The sequence below is a fragment of the Manis javanica genome, chromosome 3, assembly GCF_040802235.1.
Source record: "Manis javanica isolate MJ-LG chromosome 3, MJ_LKY, whole genome shotgun sequence".
Lineage (NCBI taxonomy): Eukaryota > Metazoa > Chordata > Mammalia > Pholidota > Manidae > Manis > Manis javanica.
The window spans coordinates 47,703,777-47,726,587 of NC_133158.1; the positions used below are offsets into that span (position 1 = coordinate 47,703,777).

The 22,811-nt window shown below is 38.4% G+C and overlaps 1 protein-coding gene across 2 annotated transcripts in view; it reads right to left on the reverse strand.

Annotated features, from left to right (window-relative positions):
- Positions 1 to 8,673: 8,673 nt before the first annotated feature.
- Positions 8,674 to 22,811, reverse strand: part of MORC3 (MORC family CW-type zinc finger 3) — a 48,120-nt gene continuing 33,982 nt past the window's right edge. Inside the window, exons 15-18 of one of the 2 annotated variants that reach the window (XM_037014766.2) lie at positions 14,457 to 15,342; positions 13,010 to 13,167; positions 10,868 to 10,944; positions 8,674 to 10,624 (exon numbers count right to left, since the gene is read on the reverse strand). In XM_037014766.2, coding sequence (XP_036870661.2) covers positions 10,593 to 10,624; positions 10,868 to 10,944; positions 13,010 to 13,167; positions 14,457 to 15,342 — 1,153 coding nt within the window. In that variant the 3' untranslated portion in view covers positions 8,674 to 10,592. The remainder of the gene's footprint in view (positions 10,625 to 10,867; positions 10,945 to 13,009; positions 13,168 to 14,456; positions 15,343 to 22,811) is intronic. The other variant, XM_037014764.2, reaches the window with a different exon arrangement.

The window sequence follows — 22,811 nt, forward strand, 5'->3', positions numbered from 1 at the left end:
ATTTTTGTGACTAATTTATATTATAATTGAGAATTTTTGTGCCTCTTATCACCCTCAACATCCCCTTCCGCCACCCCAACCCTTCCCCCATCACTTCTTAGTGTCTATGATTCTACTGCTGTTTTGTTCATTTTGTTTTGTTTCATTTTTATATTTCACAAAAAAGTGAAATCATGTGGTATTTGTCTTTCTCCAGCATAATAGCCTCTAGATCCACCCAGGTTGCTGCAAATGACAGGATTTTTTATGGCTGAATAATATTCCATTGTGTATATGTACCACACCATCTTTATTCATTCATCTGTTGATGAACACTTAGGTTGCTTCAATATCTTGCCTATTGTAAATAATGCAGCAATGAACAGAGGGGTGCATATATCTTTTCTGATCAGAGATTTAGTTTTCTTTGGGTAAATTCCTAGAAGTGGACTTACTGGGTCAAATGGCATTTCTATTTTTAGTGTTTTGAGGACCCTCCATACTGCTTTCCACAGTACCTGCACTAACTGACATTCCCACCAACAGTGTAGGAGGGATCCCATTTCTCCACATCCTTGCCAACACTACTACTTCTTGGTTTTGGGGTAATGGTCATTCTGTCTGGTGTGAGGCGCTATCTCATTTGCAGTTTTGATTTGCATTTCCTTGATGATTAGCAATATGGAGCATCTTTTCATGTGCCTGTTGGCCAACTGCATTTCTTTGAAACAATGTCTGTTCAGGTCCTCTACCCATTTGTTAATCAGGTTATTTATTTTTTTGGTGTTGAGGTATATGAGTTCTTTATATATTTTGGATGCTAACCCCTTATTGGATAAATTATTTGCAAATATATTCTCCCATACTGTAGGTTGCCTTTTTGTTTTGCTGATGGGGCCCTCTGCTGTACAGAAGCTCTTTAGTTTGATGTAGTTCCACTTGTTCATTTTTTGTTTTCCTTGCCCGAGAGGATGTGTCCAGGAAAAAATTGCTCATACTTATGTTCAAGAAAATTTTGTCTATGTTTTCTTCTAAGAGTTTTATGGTTTCATGTATTATATTCAGGTCTTAGTTACATTTCAAGTTTACCTCTGTGTGTGGAGTTGGGCAGTAATCCAGTTTCATTCTCTTGCATGAAGCTGTCCAGTTTTCCCAACATCAGTTACTGAAGAGGCTGTCTTTCCCGCACTGTATATTCATGGCTCATTTATTGTCTATTAATTGACCACATATGCATGGGCTTATACCTGAGCTCTCTATTCTGTTTCACTGATCTATGGATCTCTTCTTATGCCAGTACCATACTGTTTTTATTACTATAGCTTTACAGTATAGCTTGAAGTTGGGGAGTGTAATTCCCCCAGCTTTGTTCTTCTTTCTCAGAATTGTTTTGGCTATTCAGCATCTTTTGTGGTTCCATATGAATTTTAGAACTATTGGTTCTAGTTCATTGAAAAGTGCTTTTGGAATTTGGATGGGGATTGCATTGAATCTATAAGTTACTTTGGGCAGGATGGCCATTTTGACAATATTAATTCTTCTTATCTGTGAACATAAGATAGATTTCCATTTGTGTCTTCTTTAATTTCTCTCATGTCTTACAGTTCTCAGAATAGAAGTCTTTCACCTCCTTGGTTAGGTTTATTCCTAAGTATTTTATTCTTTTTGATGCAATTGTAAATGGAATTGTTTTCCTATTTCTTTTTCTGCAAGTTTGTTGTTAGTATATAGAAACATGACAGATTTCTGTGTATTAATTTTGTATCCTGAAACTTTGCTGAATCCAGTTATTAGTTCTGTAAGTTGTTTTTTGGTGGAGTTCTTTAGGGTTTTCTATATATAATATTATGTCATCTACAAACAGTGACGATTTCACTTCTTCCTTCCCAATTTGGATGTCTTTTATATCTTTGTGTTGTCTGATTGCCATGGCTGGGACTTCCAGTACTATGTTGAATAAAATGGTGAGAATGGATGTCCTGATCTTAGAGGAAAAGCTTTCAGCTATTCACCATTAAGTATGATGTTAGCTATGGGTTTGTCATATATGGCCTTTATATGTTGAATATATCCTTTATTCCCATTTCGTTGAGAGTTTTTATCATGAATGTATGTTGAATTTTGTCAAATGCTTTTTAAGCATCTACTGAAATGATTATGTGGTTTGTATCATTCTTTTGTTAATATAATGTATTATATTGAATAATTTACAAATATTGTACTATCCTTGCATCCCTGGAATAAATCCCACTTGGTCATGATGGATAATCCTTTTGGTGTATTTTTGAATTCAGTTTGCTAATATTTTGTTGAGGATTTTTGCATCTATGTTCATCAGGGATATTGGTCTATAATTTTCTTTTTTTGTGGTGTCTTTGCCCGATTTTGGTATTGGAGTGATGCTGGCCTCATAGAAGAAGTTTGGAAATATTCCCTCCTCTTCTACTTTTTGGAAAACTTTAAGGATGAGTATTAGCTCTTCTTTAAATGTTTGGTAAAATTCAGCTGTGAAGCCTGAATTTTGTTGGGAATTTTTATTAACAATTCAATTTTATTGCTGGTAATTGGTCTGTTCAGATTTTCTGTTTCTTTGTGGGCCACTCTTGGAAGGTTGTGTTTTTCTAGGAATTTTCCCATTTCTTCTAGTTTGCTCAATTTATTGGCATATAATTTTTCATAATATTCTTTATTTTTTTGTATTCTGTGGTATCCATTGTGACTATTCCTTCTTTGTTTCTGATTTTATTTGTGTACTCTTTCTTTCTTGACAAGAGTGGCTAGGGGTTTATCTATTTTATTTTCTCAAAGAACAAGCTCTTGGTTTCATGATTTTTTTTCTATTGTTTTCTTCTTCTCTATATTTATTTCTGCTCTGATCTTTATTATGTCTCTCCTACTAACTTTAGGTTTCATTTGTTCTTCTAGTTTCTTTTATTGTGAGTTTAGACTGTTTATTTGGGATTGTTCTTGTTTCTTGAGTAGGCCTGTATTGCTGCATACTTCCCTCTAGAACAGCCTTTGTGGAATCCCACAAATATTGGACTGTTGTATTTTTGTTTTCATTTGTCATGTATGGCTTGATTTGTTTTAATTTGTTCATTGATCCATTATTTAGAAGCATGTTGTTTAGCATCCATGTGTTTGTAGACATTTTTGTTTTGTGTAATTTATTTCTAGTTTCATATCATACTGGTCTGAGAAATTGCTTAATAGAATTTCAACCTTTATGAATTTATTTAGGCTCTTTTTGTGATCTAGTATGTGATATATTCTGGAGAATGTTCCAAGTACACTTGAGAAAAACGTGTATCCTGCTGCTTTTGTTTGGAGTGTTCTGCAGATATTAAGTCCATCTGATCTAATGTATTGTTCAGTGCCTCTGTTTCCTTATTTATTTCCTGTCTGGTTGAGCTGTCTATTGATGTGAGTGGTGTATTAAAGTTTCCTAAAATGAATGAGTTGCAGTATATTTTCACCTTTAGTTCTGTATTTGTTTTACATATTTAGGTGCTCCTACATTGGGTGCATATTTATAATGGTTATATCCTCTTGTTGGACTTATACCTTTATCATTGTATAATGAATGTCCTTGTCTCTTGTTAGTTTTTGTTTTGAAATCTATTTTGTCTAAGTACTGCTACCCTGCTTTTTTTCCTCCCTATTGTTTGTATGAAATACCTTCTTCCATCCCTTCAATTTCAGTCTGCATATTTCTTTGGGTCTGAAATGAGTCTACTATGGGCAGCATATAGATGGTTCTTGTTTCTTTATCCATTCTGCCACTCTTGTGTCTTTGGATTGGTGCATTCAGTCCACTCACATTTAACGTTATCACTAATAGGTATGTACTTATTGCCATTCTATTAATTTTCTGTGGTTTTTATAGTTCCTTTATTCCCCTTTTATACTCTTGTTAATGGTTTTCTTCAGTGTTGTAATTGGATTTAATTTTTTGTGTTTCTAATAGCCTTCAGGTTTGTGGTTGCCAAAGGTTCAAGGATAGCTTCCTGCCTATATAACAGTCTATATTAAGTTGCTGATTGCTCTATTTCAAATACATTCTGAAAGTACTTTTTCTTCCTCCTCCACACTTTAATGTCATAATATGCACTTTTTGTTTATCCCTTGATTTTGTGAATAGTTTTTTTGCTACTTTTGTTTTAATTTCATATTTGCTTGGTAATTAATTGATCTACTACCTTTACTGTTGATTATTTTCATTGGTGAAAACTATTTAGCCTTAGGAACATTCCATCTCTATCAGTTCCTTTAACATATCCGGTAATGCTGGTTTAATTGTTATAAATTATTTGAGCTTTTATCTGGAAATCGCTTAATCCCTGTTTCAAATTTGAATGATAATCTTTCTGGGTAGAAGATTCTTGGTTGAAGGTCCTTCTGTTTCAGTACATTAAATATTTCATGTCACTCCTTTCTGGCCTGTAAAGTTTCTGCTGAGAAGTCTGATAACCTGACAGGGTTTCTCTTATAAGCTATCTTTTTCCTCTTTCTGGATCAGTACTCTCCTTGTCCTTAATCTTTGCCATTTTAATTATAATAATTAAATTGATATAAATAGTATGTCTTAGTGTTCTTGCCTTCCTGGGATTCCTTTTGTTAGGGACACTCTACACTACCATGGCCTGCATGTCTATTTCTTTCCCCAGATTGGAGAAGTTTTCAACAGTTTGCCTCAAAGAGACTTTCTATCCCTTTGTCAACAGCAATGGGTTGGGTCACCTGTCTGTCTGCTGATAGCGGTTTATCTCAGTCTGCCAAGGTTGGCAGTTTGCCTCAGCAGGCCTTTTGTGATCAGAGCAGTGGCTTCTGCTTGAACTGTTGTGAGTGGCCCTGCCCTCTGCTTGCCCTGCAGCTATGGTGGCGCTGCTGGGTTAACAGGATGGGCAGATCAGTCATACAGCAAGCTGCATAATGGCAGGGTGCACAGGGTCATGGAGGCAGCAGTTTGCACAGTTGTGGAGCATGTGGGTATTTGGCAGCAGTGGCTAGTGGCTCAGTGGGAAGCCCTTCCAGCAGTGGAGGCAGCTAGTCACACAACAGTAGCAATCAGCTGCTGAAACAAGTCACATGGGCGCTCCCTCTCTGGTTGGGCTGAAACAGGGCCAAGAAAGCTAGAAGTCTCCTTCTGCCCACCAGGCAGCAAAATCCAATACTGGTGGGCCAAGAAGGCTGGGGGCCTCAGCAGTGTGCAGGTTAAGTGCCTCAGGGCTGAGCCGCCGGCAAGGGGTTTGGTGTCTGGGGTTCCCAAGAGTTCTGACCTGTTGGGCTAAAGGAGGGCTGGGGAGGTTTCACCCGCCCGCCCTTTTTCCTGCAGAGAAAGCCCTATCCAACCCTCACCCCTCTGGCTCCCTTCCCACTGCTGGCAAGTCTTTCAAACTACTGCCTCTGTGTTGGGTCTCAGTGGGACAGGTGGAGCATGCCTGTCCTCCACAAGTGGCTGGAGTCTGAGTCTCCTAGCGTTCCAAATGTTTCTGGTGTCCAGCCCCACTAAACACCAGAACCCAATGCAATGTGGACTCCTGCTCCCAGAGCAGATGTCCAGGGCCAAGTGTGCAGACTTCCTGGGTGTCTATACCCTCCCTTTTCCATTTCTCTTCCTCCCACACATGGACTGGGTTGGGAAAGCTTGGGTCCTGCTTGATTGTGGCTCTGCCACTTTACCCTTACCCTTCTCTTAGTCATCTTCTCTTCGTCCCCAGGTGTAGGTGCTTCTGTCACGCAGTCTTCAGATCATTTTCAGGTTTAGCTGTATTTGCTGTTGTTATTTCCTTGGTGTGTTTGTGGGAGGTTTCTGCCTTGCCTTCCTACTTGGCCATCTTGAGCTTCATCCTCAAGTATCAAGCAAAATTCCTTTTGCTGATCAGCAAGCCTATGTGCAGGGCTGCAGTGCTGAGCAGAAGCCCTTGCCCCTTTTGCACCAAAGGTTAAGGCAGCAAAGGCTTAAATATAGTATGGAGGCTGAGGCGCCAAGCCTTTTCTATTATTACAGAAAGACAGAACAAGATTGACCATGAGATGAGAATTGTTGAAGCAGGGTGATGGGTACATGGGAGTTCATATAATCATTTCTCTATTTTTGTGTATGTTTGAAATTCCCACAATAGTTTAAAATATCTGACACTGAAAAAAATCAATTTAAGAACAAATTAGTGGGAAATGAGAAACTACTAGTGATTATACTGAATATAACATATAATACTATTATATATTTTATATAATATACATGATTCGTATGTGATATTGTCCTAGACCCCTGTATTTCTCTACCCAGGAAGGAGGTAGCAGGTACAGTTATTTCAGATTTCACTTCTCCAGCTACCAGCTGCTTAGACAACTCAATCCCCTGGAACTCTGTTCCCATTCTGTGGCCTAGGAACAAGTCTCCCCCAGAACTGACCTGCTCAGTCTTACAATAGACAGGGAACAGTGCTCTACAGTCATCTCACCTACTCCAGGACCACAGTTGAGAGATACTCCACCAGGGAAGTAAAAAGAGATGTACAGAAACATGGGGCAATTGCCTCTACAGTAGAAGAAAATTTTAAGTCCAAATAATTTTTTAAGTTAGCCTTGATTTGGTTCATAGCACTAACTTTCAAAGCACAGGCCAAAATATAAAACACTGTATTGAAACAGGAGCCCCCTGGAGATGAGAACACTGATGACTCAAATACTTTGTGAACATAAAGCACCATTACAGGTACAACTGAATTCTGGATACTATTTATATATTGGAGATAGTCATAATGTGAATTCTAGCCAGGTTGAGATGAAAGTTTTGAGTCAGACAAACTTATTCTATATATTATCATGCTACTGAATCCTGACTGCTTTCCAAGTAATTAACACCAAATCATATTAAACTTGTCTTACCTTGGAAATAGGAAATTGCATTTATTCACTTACTAATAGAATGTTTCTGTTGGAAGCAACTTGTGATTTGCACTCATTTTAGAATGGCTAATTCATCCTATGACTGCGTCCACTTGGTAACTTCACCTGTATTTGTATGACTTGTTTACCAAAACCCTGTCTCCTTTGGTCTTGTCTTTCTCCCTACAGGCTAGTATATGGAAATTAACTTCATGGTCACAAGATTTAATTCTAAACAGCAATACATACACATTTTCTTCTATGCTAAGCAGGTATTAGTGGCATTCCTTGTGAGTCATGGCCAATGTCCAAAAGACAACTATATGGAAAGACATGAACCCAGTGGGTCTCACTCCACACTTCAGGGAGTCTACTTATGTGACACTGTGCAAAAGTAAGATTTAATCCGCTGTGGATTTTCTGTAAGCAAGTTATCTGGATAGTGTTTGTGGTCATATTAACATAGGCTTTTAGCTTCTTTAAAGCAGTAAGATGAAGAACCTAACAGAAAATAATAGGCAAAGAATATGCTGCAGTACTAAAAGTAAAATGGCCAGTAAAACATGTAAACATGCTCAGCCTAAGACAAATGCAAGCTGTCATTTTTTCACATGAGATCAGCAAAAGTAAGTCTGAGAGATGGAAGAGAAAATATACTTACATACCTACTTTTTATAGGAGTATAAATTCATTCTGGATGGCAACATTAAAATTTGTATAGCATACACTCTTTGACCTACCAATATTCACATGGAATTCATACTCTGGACATACTTGAAAAAGTGTGTGCTGTGTATTTATTTTCACAGTAGCATTTTTTGTAGTATCAAAAGAAAACAAAGAGCATTAAGAGCATATGCATATCATAGAATACTACTAAACCTCTTTGAGAGTAATATGGAAATGTTAATGTACCAATTAGGTGTTAACACTTTTGTCTAAGTCTGAAATACAAATATATAGAATATAAACTGAATGCATATACATGAATATGTGTATGTATGTAGCTAGTATTTTCTGGAAGGACATTAAAAAAATAGTGCCTACCATTAGGGAGGCAGTAGGAAAGTCTTTTTTACTTTATACCATTCTGTTCCTCTCACATGTCTAACTTGGGCATTGACTCTGCTTCCCTCTCCCCCTCCTCGCTCACTCCAGTGAGAAAGCGGCATGCTAATACTGAGTTTGTTTCAGGAACCAATTGAACTCAACATTCGTGAACACTCATCACTGGAAGGTAGAGATAAATGGTTCTAGCTCTTATGGTTCACTAAGAGGTCTTAAAAAATACTTCTATCTGGGTCCAACCCCAAAGACCCTGACTTAATTAGTAGAGGGTACATCCCTGCATTGGGAGTCCTAAAAACTCTCCTGGGATTCAAATATGCAGCCAGTACCAAGAACTACCAGTATATCTCACTTTATAATTCAATAAAATAATGGCTAATAGGCTGTGTGACAGCAAGAATCAAGCATCTGAGATTATGGGCAGAGTCACCAGCAATACCTACCCATATGTATTAGGAATCTGAGGCCCAAACACAGGACACATGAATATTTTACGCCACTCCCAGTGTGCTAACATTTAGTTTTTACTGATTCTGTAGCCTTAGCTGACTAATGTGGGTCCTGTTTGCAGGGGTTGTGCACTATTTTTCGTTTTAAAGTAATGTTTAGTTTAAGTAACACTGTCCTCCTATGCTAGCCTGTTACAAATTTAGTTATCTCAACCTAAATATGTATGCCATGAAAACCCATATTACTCGCCCGTTAAATTTCTTGTTAGCCACATTAACAGAGAATCATATATTGGTAGTATTTATTCTTAAAGTATGAAAATTACATCCAAAGAATCAATTTAGCAAACAAATTTCATTTACTATTCCTAACTTTCCTCATAAGTCAGGTAATAGCCATATAAAAATTGTATTTTTTCAAGAATAGAGCTGACTAAAAGGAAGGGAAAAAAAGCAAAATCCAGAAAGAACTGCTACATACTCAGAAACTTCACCATGCGCTACATAGCTGCTATGATTTAGGCAACATTCCCTTCAATTAAATGATTTATACAAAGAACAAGTTTCTTCTTGCACGTACAATCCACACACACATGAATGCATGCACATACTCTGAAGGTGAGCTCAGTTTTAGCCTTAATGAAAACAGTCTTAATCTTCTAAATGTCACTTGTAATTAATGCAGTGACATGAACTCAACTTTAGGGTCTTAAATGGACAGCTTTAGTTTTCAAAATATAATCTGAATATAGAATTCTTTGATATCTGAAGTTAGCCATCATATATATTTTTATTTTATTACAAGATGTTTTAAAATTTGGCCAGATGCAATTGTGACAGAAAACCAGCTTCATACCAAAAATACACTTTCAATTCCTTTATCAAGCAAATAAAAATTTATTTGCTTTTTCTAAAAGTTAATATACAGTAAAAATTTAATATTGTTTATGACAGACATGTAACTGAGCATACATACAAAAGTAATATGTATTCAATGTTCAGAAACAGAAGTAAAAATAAATAGCAATGATAAAACTTTGAAAAAAATGGACATTTCAGTTGTGGAAAATGATTCTTAATTCTATATACAGTTATACTTAATAAAAAGCATCTCTTTAAAATTGCACAAAACATAGGACCAATAAAGCATAATTTTATGGCATGTAATACTATAATCCTAGGCAGTCTGTTGCTTTGCTCCAGGATAGAGAACACTTGAGTTTGTACAGAATAAAAGGTATGCAGTACTGTTCAAGAGTGTCTTCCTCACTCACTTTAACCTGTAGTAATCCTACAAAAGGCTGTACAGGAAATTTCACAAAGAGAAATATTAAACAATTATTGTGCCCACTTCATGCTGACAAGCAGCCAAAAATGGGCTTCAAAGTAAATGTGGTGGGACATTTAGTATTTGTTGGTACATTTTTATACTGAACATTTTTTTCTATAAAAACACCTTGTTTAACCATGATTGGCAATCTGAGCACAAAAAAATTCTGGCAAAATGTATGGAGGGAGTTTCTGTTTACCTATTTTCATGAATAATCAGGAGATAAGAACTTATAGGAAAATTAATGCTCAATTCACTTACAACTTCTCTTAACAGGAACTGATCCCATTTTTAAAAAATCCTGCTTCAACTTCTCCTTAAGAAAATCAAAGGTATGTTTCCACTGCATTATGTATGGCACAGCACTCAATTCAGAGAAAAATACACTTTGGGGAACCAGAAAAGATTGCACAAAGGTTAGGGTCACCCTGAAAAGCTCTTGGCAAAAAACACTTTAAGTACTCTAGGGTAATAAAAAAATATGTGCAGACTTAATTACAAATATTTACATTTCAAAAACAGACTCATGAGTTAGCTACCAGCTGTTCAATACCAATGATTCATAGGCATTGTAAAAGGTGTGATAATGTGTCCACACTGCTGTGGCCACACTTGATGCATAGAATACTGTAAAGATTATGGTTCTTCAGCCTGTTAACTATCACATCTATAAAATCAAAATTTTTACACTTGAAAGCTATACAACCAAAGGACTGAGCAAGTATCTTATTACCTCATATAAAATATACTTTAAGTACTACTGATTTCACTCATTTGTTCAACAACTTGTCCTAAAATTTCATCAACTACATCAACGTCATAATTCACTTGCTGAAGATTGAGATCAGGTACAATCATGGCCAGCAGTTGTCCTACGTTAACTCGAAGAGATCGAAGTTTGAGGCTGCAAATACAAATATTGCACCTGTTAGATGAACATTATAACAATTTAATATTCATGCAGGGCTTAAGATTTAAGTGAAACATAATTCAATTTAATAATTACATATTTATCTGTTAAGTAGAACTAGCAACTCTGGTTCCAACTAATATAATTTTCATTTGAGATTGAAGAAAACAGGACTGGTAAAATATATAAACTTTATTTACCTAAAATTTATTTATTATTTAAAATAATTGTTACCACCTGGAAAACAGCAGTGATATACCAGTGAAAGCATTGATCCAAGAATTAAGAATGCCATCTCTTTGAATTCCAGGTTCCTTTTGAGGAAAGTAAATTGTTTCCCAAACACGTTCAATGTTCATTGTTGTATAAGAGGGAAAAAAAGAAATAGTTCTGTGGTCAAATAAGCTTGTAACACTAGGTAAAATAAAGTTGAATCAGACTTTTGAAATGCAGGACTTCTCTGAGCCTTTTACATGCTAAAGTTCACGGACTATATACACTTTACTAGGCATTTATAAAGGAAAGAGTATTTTGCTGAAAACATTGGGAAAACCTGAATTGATTATGATTCCATCCAAGTTTATATACATGTACTTGACTTTCAACATTCTAGACTTTACCTACAACTACACAGCAGCCTTTTCAAAGATTGAGTGAGACGCATGGGTTGAGATTATTTTATCTGTCCTTGTTCTGTCCCCCTCCCAAATATAAAAGTCCACATTAAGTTTGAATACTGATTTTTCTAGGGTAGAAATCTCTGAACAAGCAAGATGCTCAAACTTGACAATGAACAGAAATACAATTTTAAGCATGCTTGTAAGCTTGCATGGTAAGGTTCCATTGGCATTCCTATGCCAGTTGTTTTTTGTCTAAGATTTCCCACCCATCTTTGATCAGAGGCCCATGGTCCAAATAATTTACCGTGCTGTCCTACAAACATCCCCTTTGTCCTAAACAAAACCTTCTATCTGTATGAAAAGTAGACAAAAGACTAGTGTGACTCTACAGCCCCTTACCCATGCTTGACTTCAAGTCTTTTGATTGTCCCTGGTCAAATACTCCTGTTCACTGGACATGTTAGATTCCTATTTTTAGTGTAGAGAACAGTACTATCAGAGAATTATTGTGAGTTCCACGTGCAATTTAAACTATTCAAATAGCCACTTTAAAAGCAAAATGAAATAAATTTGTCATTTATTTAATTTAATCTGACATTGCTAAAATATATAATTCCATCATATAATCAATAGAGGCGTTTTACGTTCTTTTATTCATCCTAGGGCTTTAAAATTCAGCATGTATTTCATATTTAAAGCACATCTCAATTCAGACTGGCTAGATTTCACTGTCAGTGGCCATATAGGTCTAAAAGAACATCAGTTACTCAAAGTTTAGTGTCCAAAAGAATCATTTGGGAAATTGTTGAAAAGCTGGATAAACACCCAAGGGTCTGCATTCCTACAAGCACTATGATACTGTGGTTCCCATTTTCAGAAATACTAGTTGGGATTTTTTTCTAACCCCTCGTCCTCCATGCTTATATGCACTGGTCTATCCTAGTTCCACAAACAGGTTTAATTAAATCCTTCCAAATCCTAAGCTAAAAAACAAAGAAATGATATAACTGGTGTCAAGTGAGGATGGTAGGAGATTATTTCTCAACAACTGTACCTTTAGGTCTGAATTCCTATATTAGTAGGAAGAGTTGCATAATTTTAGCTCTTTTTACTATATCTGAATGGTCATCAACATACCAACACATTATCATCCCCACCCGTTGGAGCCTCTGCCTCCAACCTCAAAAACACAACAAATGAAAACAGAACCCCAAGACCACTTTTATACCTTATTGGGATAGGGTAATCATTCATTTACTGTGTTCTAATTTTCACAGAACTTCCTCCTAATTATCATCTGTACTATGGCAAGTTTTTAGTAATTTTGTGATTTCCCAGAAGTTATGACTGAGGAGGGCACATAATAAAACAGGGATGGCAAATCATAAAGTGGAGAAGAAAAAGGTGAAAAAGTTTCATGAAATAGTCCCCTGTCTTCTAGTCATGGCCACATTCACCCCATTCTTTAACATCCAGTTTAGTTTCATTTTCCCCCAAAAAGCGTTCCAAACCACTCTGATCAATCAAGTGCTGTATTCCTTTGTAATTCCTGTTTCACTGAAGTTTAACTTAACCTGCTGATTCCTTGAAGGGGAGGATGATGATGTGTACCTCTTTTGTATTTCACAGTCTACTGTAATTGTTGGGTTCACAGCAGTCAAGAATTCTTGATAGAACAGTATTTGTTTCATGTATGCTAGCAAGCAAGGATCACACTAACCAGAATTGCAGCCCCAGTCAAACCCTCATTTAACATTACCTTTCCTCATCAGTGTAATTTACAGACTCCTCAATGTTACTTGATGTTGAAACATCTGTTCCTATCTTCTGACTTGCAGATTTTAATTGTTCGATTTCACTTTTCAGTTCTTCACACTGTGAACGGATTTGTGATTTTTCCATTTCCAGTAATTCAACCTGACAAAAAAATTAACTAACTGTAAAATTTAAAAATACTAATCTCTAGGGAAATTTCAGCTAAGAAATATAAAAAACCTGCTTGATGAAAATTAGCATAAAAAAGACAAAAAATACCCCACCCCAATAGCTTACTATAAACAAACTTCATTCGTTTTATCTTTTTACACTGAAAGAATGCAAAATGTTAACTACAGCTTGACTGAAAACAAGTGGTACCCAAACTGAAAACGCAAGATAAAAATGCCTAAAATGATGTGACATCACAGCATTTATTTCTTGCACATTCAGCAACTCCAAATTGTGAGCTTATACTAATTTTAGACAGTCTGTCATCTCCTAAGCCAACACATCAAGATGAATGTGTGAAAGAGCAGTTATGTCAGCAATATTTCAAGGAAGAGGCAGTATAGCACCATGTCATTTCCAAAGTCTTTTTAGCAGAGAAATTCTCCTTTCAAACACCATGCTGTAAATATATCAAATAGATGTTTTTAAAAAGGAGATACCCAAATTTGAACTGGGTGCACGTGCAGAGGCTACTCCTTGTCTCCTTTTTTCTATGTTTTTTCTCTTTCTTCCTCAGTAGAAACCCCTGAATAAAGACTACATTTCCCAGGCACTATTAGCCAGGTGACTCAAACTATAAGCAGCTTTCAGGAGCCCCCCTACCTTCTGCTTCCAGCAGCCCCTCTGCTGTTTAGAGTGTGGATGTGCAATGGCTGGCTGGGCCTGAAGAACCATCTACAGCCACAGCTGTGCACTGAGAAGCAAAGCAATAGTACAGGAAGAGCTTCTGTCTCCAATGGCTGTGGAAGTGCCACTGTTGTTTGGGGGTTTTATGTCTCCTACAAATGAGTCTGTGACTAATACAGGGTGCATCTATAAAATGACGGTATCATATACCTTATATGGTTACTGTTAAGGCTTATTACTAATGGATATACAATTCCCACTACGTTTAATAACAGTGTCTTGGTGGGCACCACACTGGTATTCTGAGCAGGACAATCCTTCAGTACACAGCAGTGTCCTGTGCCACAGCACATTCACCATACCTGATCCACCAGCCACTGAATCCCAGGCATGCCATTTCCACAAGACATTTAAAAAAAACTGTCTTTACACATTTCCACATACCTCCAGGAGGACCACTCCCAGTTGAGAACTAGTGAAGTACAAGACAGTGAATAAATGGAAATACTATTAAGCGATTTATTCCAATCTAGCAACTTTAACAAGTTTCTTGATCCTGGGCTCCCATGACTATGATGAATGACAAAACTCACCTCACTTTTATACTGGTCCCTCTCAATACTGCATTTGTCCAGCTGTCTAAATACATCATCAAGCTGCACCACCATTTCATCCATTTCACTTTTACTCTCACTATTGGAACACTGACTGCATTCAGCCTTTACATGTTGCAAAGCACTACATTGTTTCTTCAGCCTTTCTATTTCTTCCAAAGCTTGCCGATACTGGTACACCACATGGTCTGGACTTTCAGACTGGCCATTAACACTTCCCAGTAAAAATACAGCATCAATTTCAGTAGACTGATGGCAAGTTTCTTTCTTCACATATTTGTTGTTCATTTCCAGTATCCTCTGTTGTAACACTTTGATTTGGTCGGTAAACACATGACACTGTCTTTTATAATTTTCTTTTTCCTGAGCGACTAGAAGCAACTCATTTCTCAGTTCACTTAACTGGCAACCAGTATCAGCCACAGATTTATCAAAGGTTTCCTGAGGTTCATGTGTCTTTCCTTCAGCTTCCACACAGGATGGCAGTACTGCTGTATCATTTCTTGCATCTATCTCATCTTCAATGGTTTCTTCCTTTTTAACAATGAAACTTGGTACTTCAGTCTGGGTAGCCATGGTAGCTCCCTGATCACATCTGGATGAGATGCCTGTTGAACTAGTCTGACCACAAGGTTCATTATCAGCCACAGGCTCAACCTGAGCACCACTTTGCTCAATGTGACTCTGCTCCAATTTTACTTCAACATCATGATCTCCTGCAGGCTTGGGGGTGCTGTTTTCTTCCAAGATGATGACATCTTCATCATCAACATTTTTGTAAGATGAATTTTCAAATGCTTGATTGCTGAACCTCCGGCTCTTTGCATTCAAAATTGAGGAACGAGTAGAAAGTCTCCGTTTGAGGCTGGAAAAAATTTTATGTATGAAATATAAGATTATAAGAGGGCTGAAATAAATGACCTGGAAGTAATCAATCTCAAAATTTTAAGAAACGCCTGTGCTCACTTCTGAAAAGTGACATATTACACTTGAACTACACAATGATTTAATGAAGCAGAAATTACTTTCTTTTATAGATGAGGAAATGGACTGTTGAGATCTCTTTAAAGTCTCAGACCTACATACTGCCAAAAACTTATTCACTCGGTCTCTCTGGGCATTTCAATGTATACATGTGTAAACAAGAACGCCTCCACACGTCCCAGGTCCGTTCTATTTGAGAGCTCAGTGAATGGCGCTGCCCTTGCCGTTTGCCCACGATGGTTTTATCAACATTCAGTGAGCAAATGTGAGCCATCAGGTAAGCCAGCATCTCCACAGACATTTAAAAAAAAGTCTTTACACATTTCCACATGCCTCCAGGAGGACCACTCCCAGTTGAGAATTAGTGGAGTACAAGACAGTCAATAAATGGAAATACTATTAAGCAATGTATTCCAATCTAGCAACTGGCAGTTCTTTACCAAGTTTGTTGATCCAGGGCTTTCATGTAAAACAACCTTCCCTGCATTAAAATCAGCTCATTTTCATGTAAAACAACCTTCCCTGCATTAAAATCAGCTCATTTTCTTCATCTGCTTGGTCTTCTGTGAATTTTAGCACCAACTGATCACTTTTGCCTCACAGAAGGACACATGCACTGGTTTGGTATTTGGGCCTAATGTGTTAGACTTCTTATGTCCTTCATCTCACGAAAAGATTTTCCTTTCTTGGACTTACTCTCATCAAGGGGGCACAATAGCCAATAAAATCCTCAGAAAGGGTACAAATGACATCAAAAGTTAAAATTTTGCGTGACAAAAATCTTCATTCACCTCTGAACCTTATTGTTGGCTTGGTTTTTATATGGATTCCCAGGTTAGGAAATACTTTCTCAAACTTTAAAAACATCATTCCCATCTGCCATTCAGTGTTTCTGCAATCCTGATTCCTGATCTTTTCCAGGTACTTATGTTTTCCTTCCCTGAAAAAGTAATTTTTTCTTGTTTTCTAAAATCCCGTAATATTTCTTAAAATGGATCTTTTCCCAGATGTTAGGCTGTGTACTTAGTGGAAACTGAGTCTTACTTATATTATTTGCCCTTTCTATGATTTCCATTCTTAAATTCCCTCATGCAGATGCTGGTCTTCTGGCACTTTTTCTTTTTCCTATCTTCAACTGTTTATCCACCTCCCTATAACTTTCACAGGGTTTCCTCTACTCCCTTTGTTTCAGTTTGTACACCTGTCAATCCCTGGCTCTTTATACTACAGAGTGAAACTGACTAGAAGCAGCAGAGGGCTGGGTTTGTGATCCCAAGGGTGCTCAGTGTTAGCATCAGGGGTTTTCCTCCTGGGAACCCAGTCAGGGAAGGAAGGGAGGAGGACTTCTCACAATTCAGTGTCCAAACTTTTCTGAATACTATTTTCAACACAGTGGCTCACCCACATCTTCACCAGTAACATGTGCTCCACAAAGTGAACTTCCTACCTCCTACCAGAGAAAGAGAAGCAGTGCTGCCAGACCTTCCAAGCTGGGAAAACCTCTAGGGAACTACTCTTCTTTAAAGTTTCAAACAAGTTTCCTATCATCACCTTTATTTTCCACCTACTGAAGTACCCAGTGCTTTCAGATTCTGAGACTGCGTAGGGATCTACAGAGTTAATCATTTAATTGGGATATGCCCTTCTATTTTTCTTACCAGGCTTATTCCTATCTGTGTTTCTCAAGACTTAGTTTAGGTACCACCTTTCCTCAGACTTATGGGCTCTATGAATTTGAGAATAAAGATAGTCTTTAAAAATTAATGAAAATGTTCTCTCTTTTCTCTTCTTGAAGGCAGTCACTTTAAAAAGTTCTATTATCTTCCATCTGTAAACTTATAGATTTTACTTTTTCTTACTTTGCTTGGAATCATATTTATGAAGCAAAGCCAAGAATATAAAGTCAAAGAGACTAGTTTAAAACTCATACGAATTCTCAGTTAAATAGCAATCCAGTTCCAAAACAAACCCCCAAAATACAGGCAGTAAATAGCAAACAGTATCTCTCATATACAAATGCATAAAGGCCATTATTCCTAATCTCTTCTGAGGTCGAAAATTCCTTTGAGGATGTGATGATGGCTATAAAAACTGGCATCATGTTCTTTCTTCCAGACCTCTGTTCATTCTATTCCCGTAGGACGGGCCACCTGCACAGAGTATGTTTTCAGAATTTCAGGAACCAAATTAAGTATCTTCTCATCACAAAGCCTTCCATGACCATTCCAGTCAAGAGAGCTAACTATTCAATTCACATGTCATGCGTATCTTTCTTCCCCATCCACTCATCCAAAACATACAGCATGCCATGGGCCATGCTAAGAACTTATGTGTTATACTTGACATTACAGTGTTATACTGTTAATTGCTTTGTTTTCTTTATTTAGATAGTGACATTCTTTAAGGCAGGAGTTTTCATACTATATAGAATTTCAAAGAGGTGCCAATTTTACCAAACTCTATAATAAATACAATAAATATTTTACATCTTTTAAATAGGTGGCATAAATAAGGTAAGTTTAGGCAATAAAAAAAAAAGCAATTGGTCCCTTAGGTAAGATTTTTTACATGCATATAAGCTGCACTTTCTTAAAAGTACATTATACAGGTGGAGCCAAGATGGCGGCGTCAGTAGAGCAGTGGAAATCTCCTCCCAAAAACACATACATCTATGAAAATATAACAAAGAAAACTCTTCCTAAAATGGAGAGCAGAGGACACAGGACAACATCCAGACCACATCCACACATGCAAGAACCCAGGGCCTTGTGAAGGGGGTAAGATACAAGCCCTGGCCCGGAGGGACCCGAGCGCCCCTCTCCCCGGCTCTCAGCAGGTGGAAAGAAACCGGAGCGGCTTTTTTTTTTTTGGTGAGTGCTTTTTGGAAGCCTTAAAGGGACAGGGACCCCAGTGCTAGGGAGGGACGGAAGCAGGACCGGTGAGCGGGTGCCTGGGACTGGCGCCTGAGGACAAAGATTATATCGCACGTATTTCTTTTTTTCTTTTTTTTTTTTTTGACGAGTGCTTTTTGGAATCCTTGAAGGGACGAGGACCCGGATGCCAGGGAGGCAGGGCGGCAGGGCCAGTGGGCGGGTGCCTGAGACCGGCGCCTGAGGATGGAGAAAATCGCGTGTTTTTCCCCTTTTTGTTTCTTTTTGGCGAGTGCTTTTTGGAAGCCTTAAAGGGACAGGGACCTCAAAACAAGCAAAACAGGGCAGCAAGACTGGTGAGCGAGTGCCTGAGACCGGCGACTGGGGACAAAGGAAATCGCGCGTTTTTCCCAATGCTAGGGAGGCAAGGAGGCAAGACCGGTGGGCAGGGGCCTGGGGCCAGCGCCTGAGGACAAAGAAAATTGCGCGTTTTTCCTTTTTATTTTTTTGCAAGTGCTTTTCGGAAACCTTGGAGGGACGGGGACCCCAATACCAGGGAGGCAGGGCAGCAAGACCGGTGGGCGGGTTCCTGGGACCAGCGCCTGAGGACAAAGAAAATAGTGCGTTTCTCCCTTTTTTTTTTCTTTTTGCGAGTGCTTTTTGGAGGCCTTAGGGTGACAGGGACTCCAGTGCCAGGGAGGCAGGACGGCAAGGCCAGTGAGCAGGTACCTGGGACCGGCGCCTGGGGACGGAGAGGCTCGTGCGTTTTTCCCTTTTTTTTTGGCGAGTGTTTTTTGGAGGCCTTGGAGGGACAGGGAACCCATTGCTAGGGAGGCAGGAAGGCAGGACCAGTGGGCGGGTGCCTGGGACCGGCGCCTGAGGACAAACAATATAGCGTGTTTTTCCCTTTCTTTTTTTTTTTTGGCGGGTCCTTTTCGGAAGCCTTGAAGGGACAGGAACCCCGGTGCTAGGGAGACAGGGCAGCAGCACCGGTGAGCAGGTGCCTGGGACCGGTGCCTGAGGACAAAGAAAATCGCGAGATTTTTCCTTTTTTTCTTTTTTTTTTCTTTTTCCTCTTTCGTTGTTGCTGTTGTTGTTTTCGTTTGGAGAGTGCTTCTTGGAAGTCTTAAAGGGGCAGGACAGGACACTTAGACCATAGGCAGGGAATCTGGGGATCTCTGGGAACTCTAACCCCCTGGGCAACAGAGAGCACAGAGGCCCCTTACGGAGATAAATATCCCAGCCGCTCCCCCTCAAACAGGGCTCCACCATTTTGGAGGCGCAGCCCCAGCCAAGTCACGCCCACAGCAACAGTGGAGATAAACTCCATAGCTAACGGGCAGGTAGCAGAAGCCCTGTCTGCGCACAGCTGACAAGCATAAGCCACTAGAGGTCGCTATTCTCCCAGGAGAGGAAGGCCACAAACCAACAAGAAGGGAAGCTCTTCCAGCGGTCACCTGTACCAGCTCTGCAAATTATCTCTATCACCATGAAAAGGCAAAACTACAGGCAGACAAAGATCACAGAGACAACACCTGAGAAGGAGACAGACCTAACCAGTGCTCCTGAAAAAGAATTCAAAATAAAAATCATGAACATGCTGACAGAGATTCAGAGAAAAATGCAAGAGCAATGGGATGAAGTCCGGAGGGAGATCACAGATGTCAGGAAGGAGCTCACAGAAGTGAAACAATCCCTGGAAGGATTTATAAGCAGAATGGATAAGATGCAAGAGGCCACTGAAGGAATAGAAACAAGAGAAGAGGAACATATAGAAGCTGACATAGAGATAAAAGGACCTCCAGGAATGAAACAACACTAAGAGAACTATGTGACCAATCCAAAAGGAATAATATACATATTATAGGGATACCAGAAGAAGAAGAAAGAGGAAAAGGGATAGAAAGTCTCTTTGAAGAAATAATTGCTGAAAACTTCCCCAAACAGGGGGAGGAAATAATCAAACAGACCACGGAATTACACAGACCCCTCAACAGAAAGGATCCAAGGAGGACAACACCAAGACACATAATAATTAAAATGGCAAGGATCAAGGACAAGGAAAGAGTTTTAAAGGCAGCTTGAGAGAAAAAGGTCACTTATAAAGGAAAACCCATCAGGCTAACATCAGACTTCTCGACAGAAACCCTACAGACCAGAAGAGAATGGCATGATATATTTAATGCAATGAAACAGAAGGGCCTTGAACCAAGGATACTGTATCCAGCATGACTATCATTTAAACAATTCCCAGACAAGAAAAAGCTGAGGGAATTTGCTTCCCACAAACCTCCTCTACAGGGCATCGTACAGGGACTGCTCTAGATGGGAGCACTCCTAAAAAGAGCACAGAACAAAACACACAACATATGAAGAAAGGAGGAGGAGGAATAAGAAGGGAGAGAACAAAAAGAATCTCCAGACAGTGTATATAACAGCTCAATAAGCCAGCTAAGTTAGAAAGTAAGATACTAAAGAAGCTGACCTTGAAACTTTGTAACCACGAACCTAAAGCCTGCAATGGCAATAAGTACATATCTTTCAATAGTCACCCTAAATGTAAATGGACTTAATGCACCAATCAAAAGACACAGAGTAATAGAATGGATAAAAAAGCAAGACCCATCTATATGCTGCTTACAAGAAACCCACCTTAAACCCAAAGACAACCACAGACTAAAAGTCAAGGGATGGAAAAACATATTTCAGACAAACAACAGTGAGAAGAAAGCAGGGGTTGCAGTACTAATATCAGACAAAATAGACTTCAAAACAAAGAAAGTAACAAGAGATAAAGAAGGACACTACATAATGACAAAAGCTCTCAGTCCAACAAGAGGATATAACCATTCTAAATATATATGCACCCAATACAGAAGCACCAGCATATGTGAAACAAATAATAACAGAACTAAACAGGGAAATAGACTGCAATGCATTCATTTTAGGAGACTTCAACACACCACTCACCCCAAAGGATAGATCGACCGGGCAGAAAACAAGTAAGGACACACAGGCACTGAACAACACACTAGAACAGATGGACCTAATAGACATCTATAGAACTCTACATCCAAAAGCAACAGGATATACATTCCTCTCAAGTGCATATGGAACATTCTCCAGAATAGACCACATACTAGCTCACAAAAAGAGCCGCAGTAAACTCCAAAATATTGAAATTCTACCAACCATTTTTCAGACCACAAAGGTATAAAAGTAGAAATAAATTCTACAAAGAAAACAAAAAGGCTCACAAACACATGGAGGCTTAACAACATGCTACTAAATAATCAATGGATCAACGAACAAATCAAAATAGAGATCAAGGAATATATAGAAACAAATGATAACAACAACACAAAGCCCCAACTTCTGTGGGACACAACAAAAGCAGTCCTAAGAGGAAAGTATATAGCGATCCAGGCACACTTGAAGAAGGAAGAACAATCCCAAATGAATACTCTAACATCACAATTACCAAAATTGGAAAAAGAAGAACAAATGAGGCGTAAAGTCAGTAGAAGGAGGGACATAATAAAGATCAGAGAAGAAATAAACAAAATTGAGAAGAATAAAGCAATAGCAAAAATCAACGAAACCAAGAGCTGGTTCTTCAAGAAAATAAACAAAATAGATAAGCCTCTAGCCCAACTTATTAAGAGAAAAAGAGAATCAACACAAATCAACAGAATCAGAAATGAGAATGGAAAAATCACGACAGACTCCACAGAAATACAAAGAATTATTAAAGACTACTGTGAAAACCGATATGCCAACAAGCTGGAAAACCTGGAAGAAATGGACAACTTCCTAGAAAAATACAACCTCCCAAGACTGACCAAGGAAGAAACACAAAAGTTAAACAAACCAATTACGAGCAAACCAACGGTAATCAAAAAACTACCCAAGAACAAAACCCCGGGGCTGGACGGATTTACCTCGGAATTTTATCAGACACACATAATACCCATTCTCCTTAAAGTGTTCCAAAAAATAGAAGAAGAGGGAATACTCCCAAACTCATTCTATGAAGCCAACATCACCCTAATACCAAAACCAGGCAAAGACCCCACCAAAAAAGAAAATTACAGACCAATATCCCTGATGAATGTAGATGCAAAAATACTCAATAAAATATTAGCAAACAGAATTCAACAGTATATCAAAAGGATCATACACCATGACCAAGTGGGATTCATCCCAGGGATGCAAGGATGGTACAACATTCGAAAATCCATCAACATCATCCACCACATCAACAAAAAGAAAGAGAACAACCACATGATCATCTCCATAGATGCTGAAAAACCATTTGACAAAATTCCACATCCATTCATGATAAAAACTCTCAGCAAAATGGGAATAGAGGGCAAGTACCTCAACATAATAAAGGCCATATATGATAAACCCACAGCCAGCATTATACTGAACAGCGAGAAGCTGAGAGCATTTCCTATGAGATCAGGAACAAGACAGG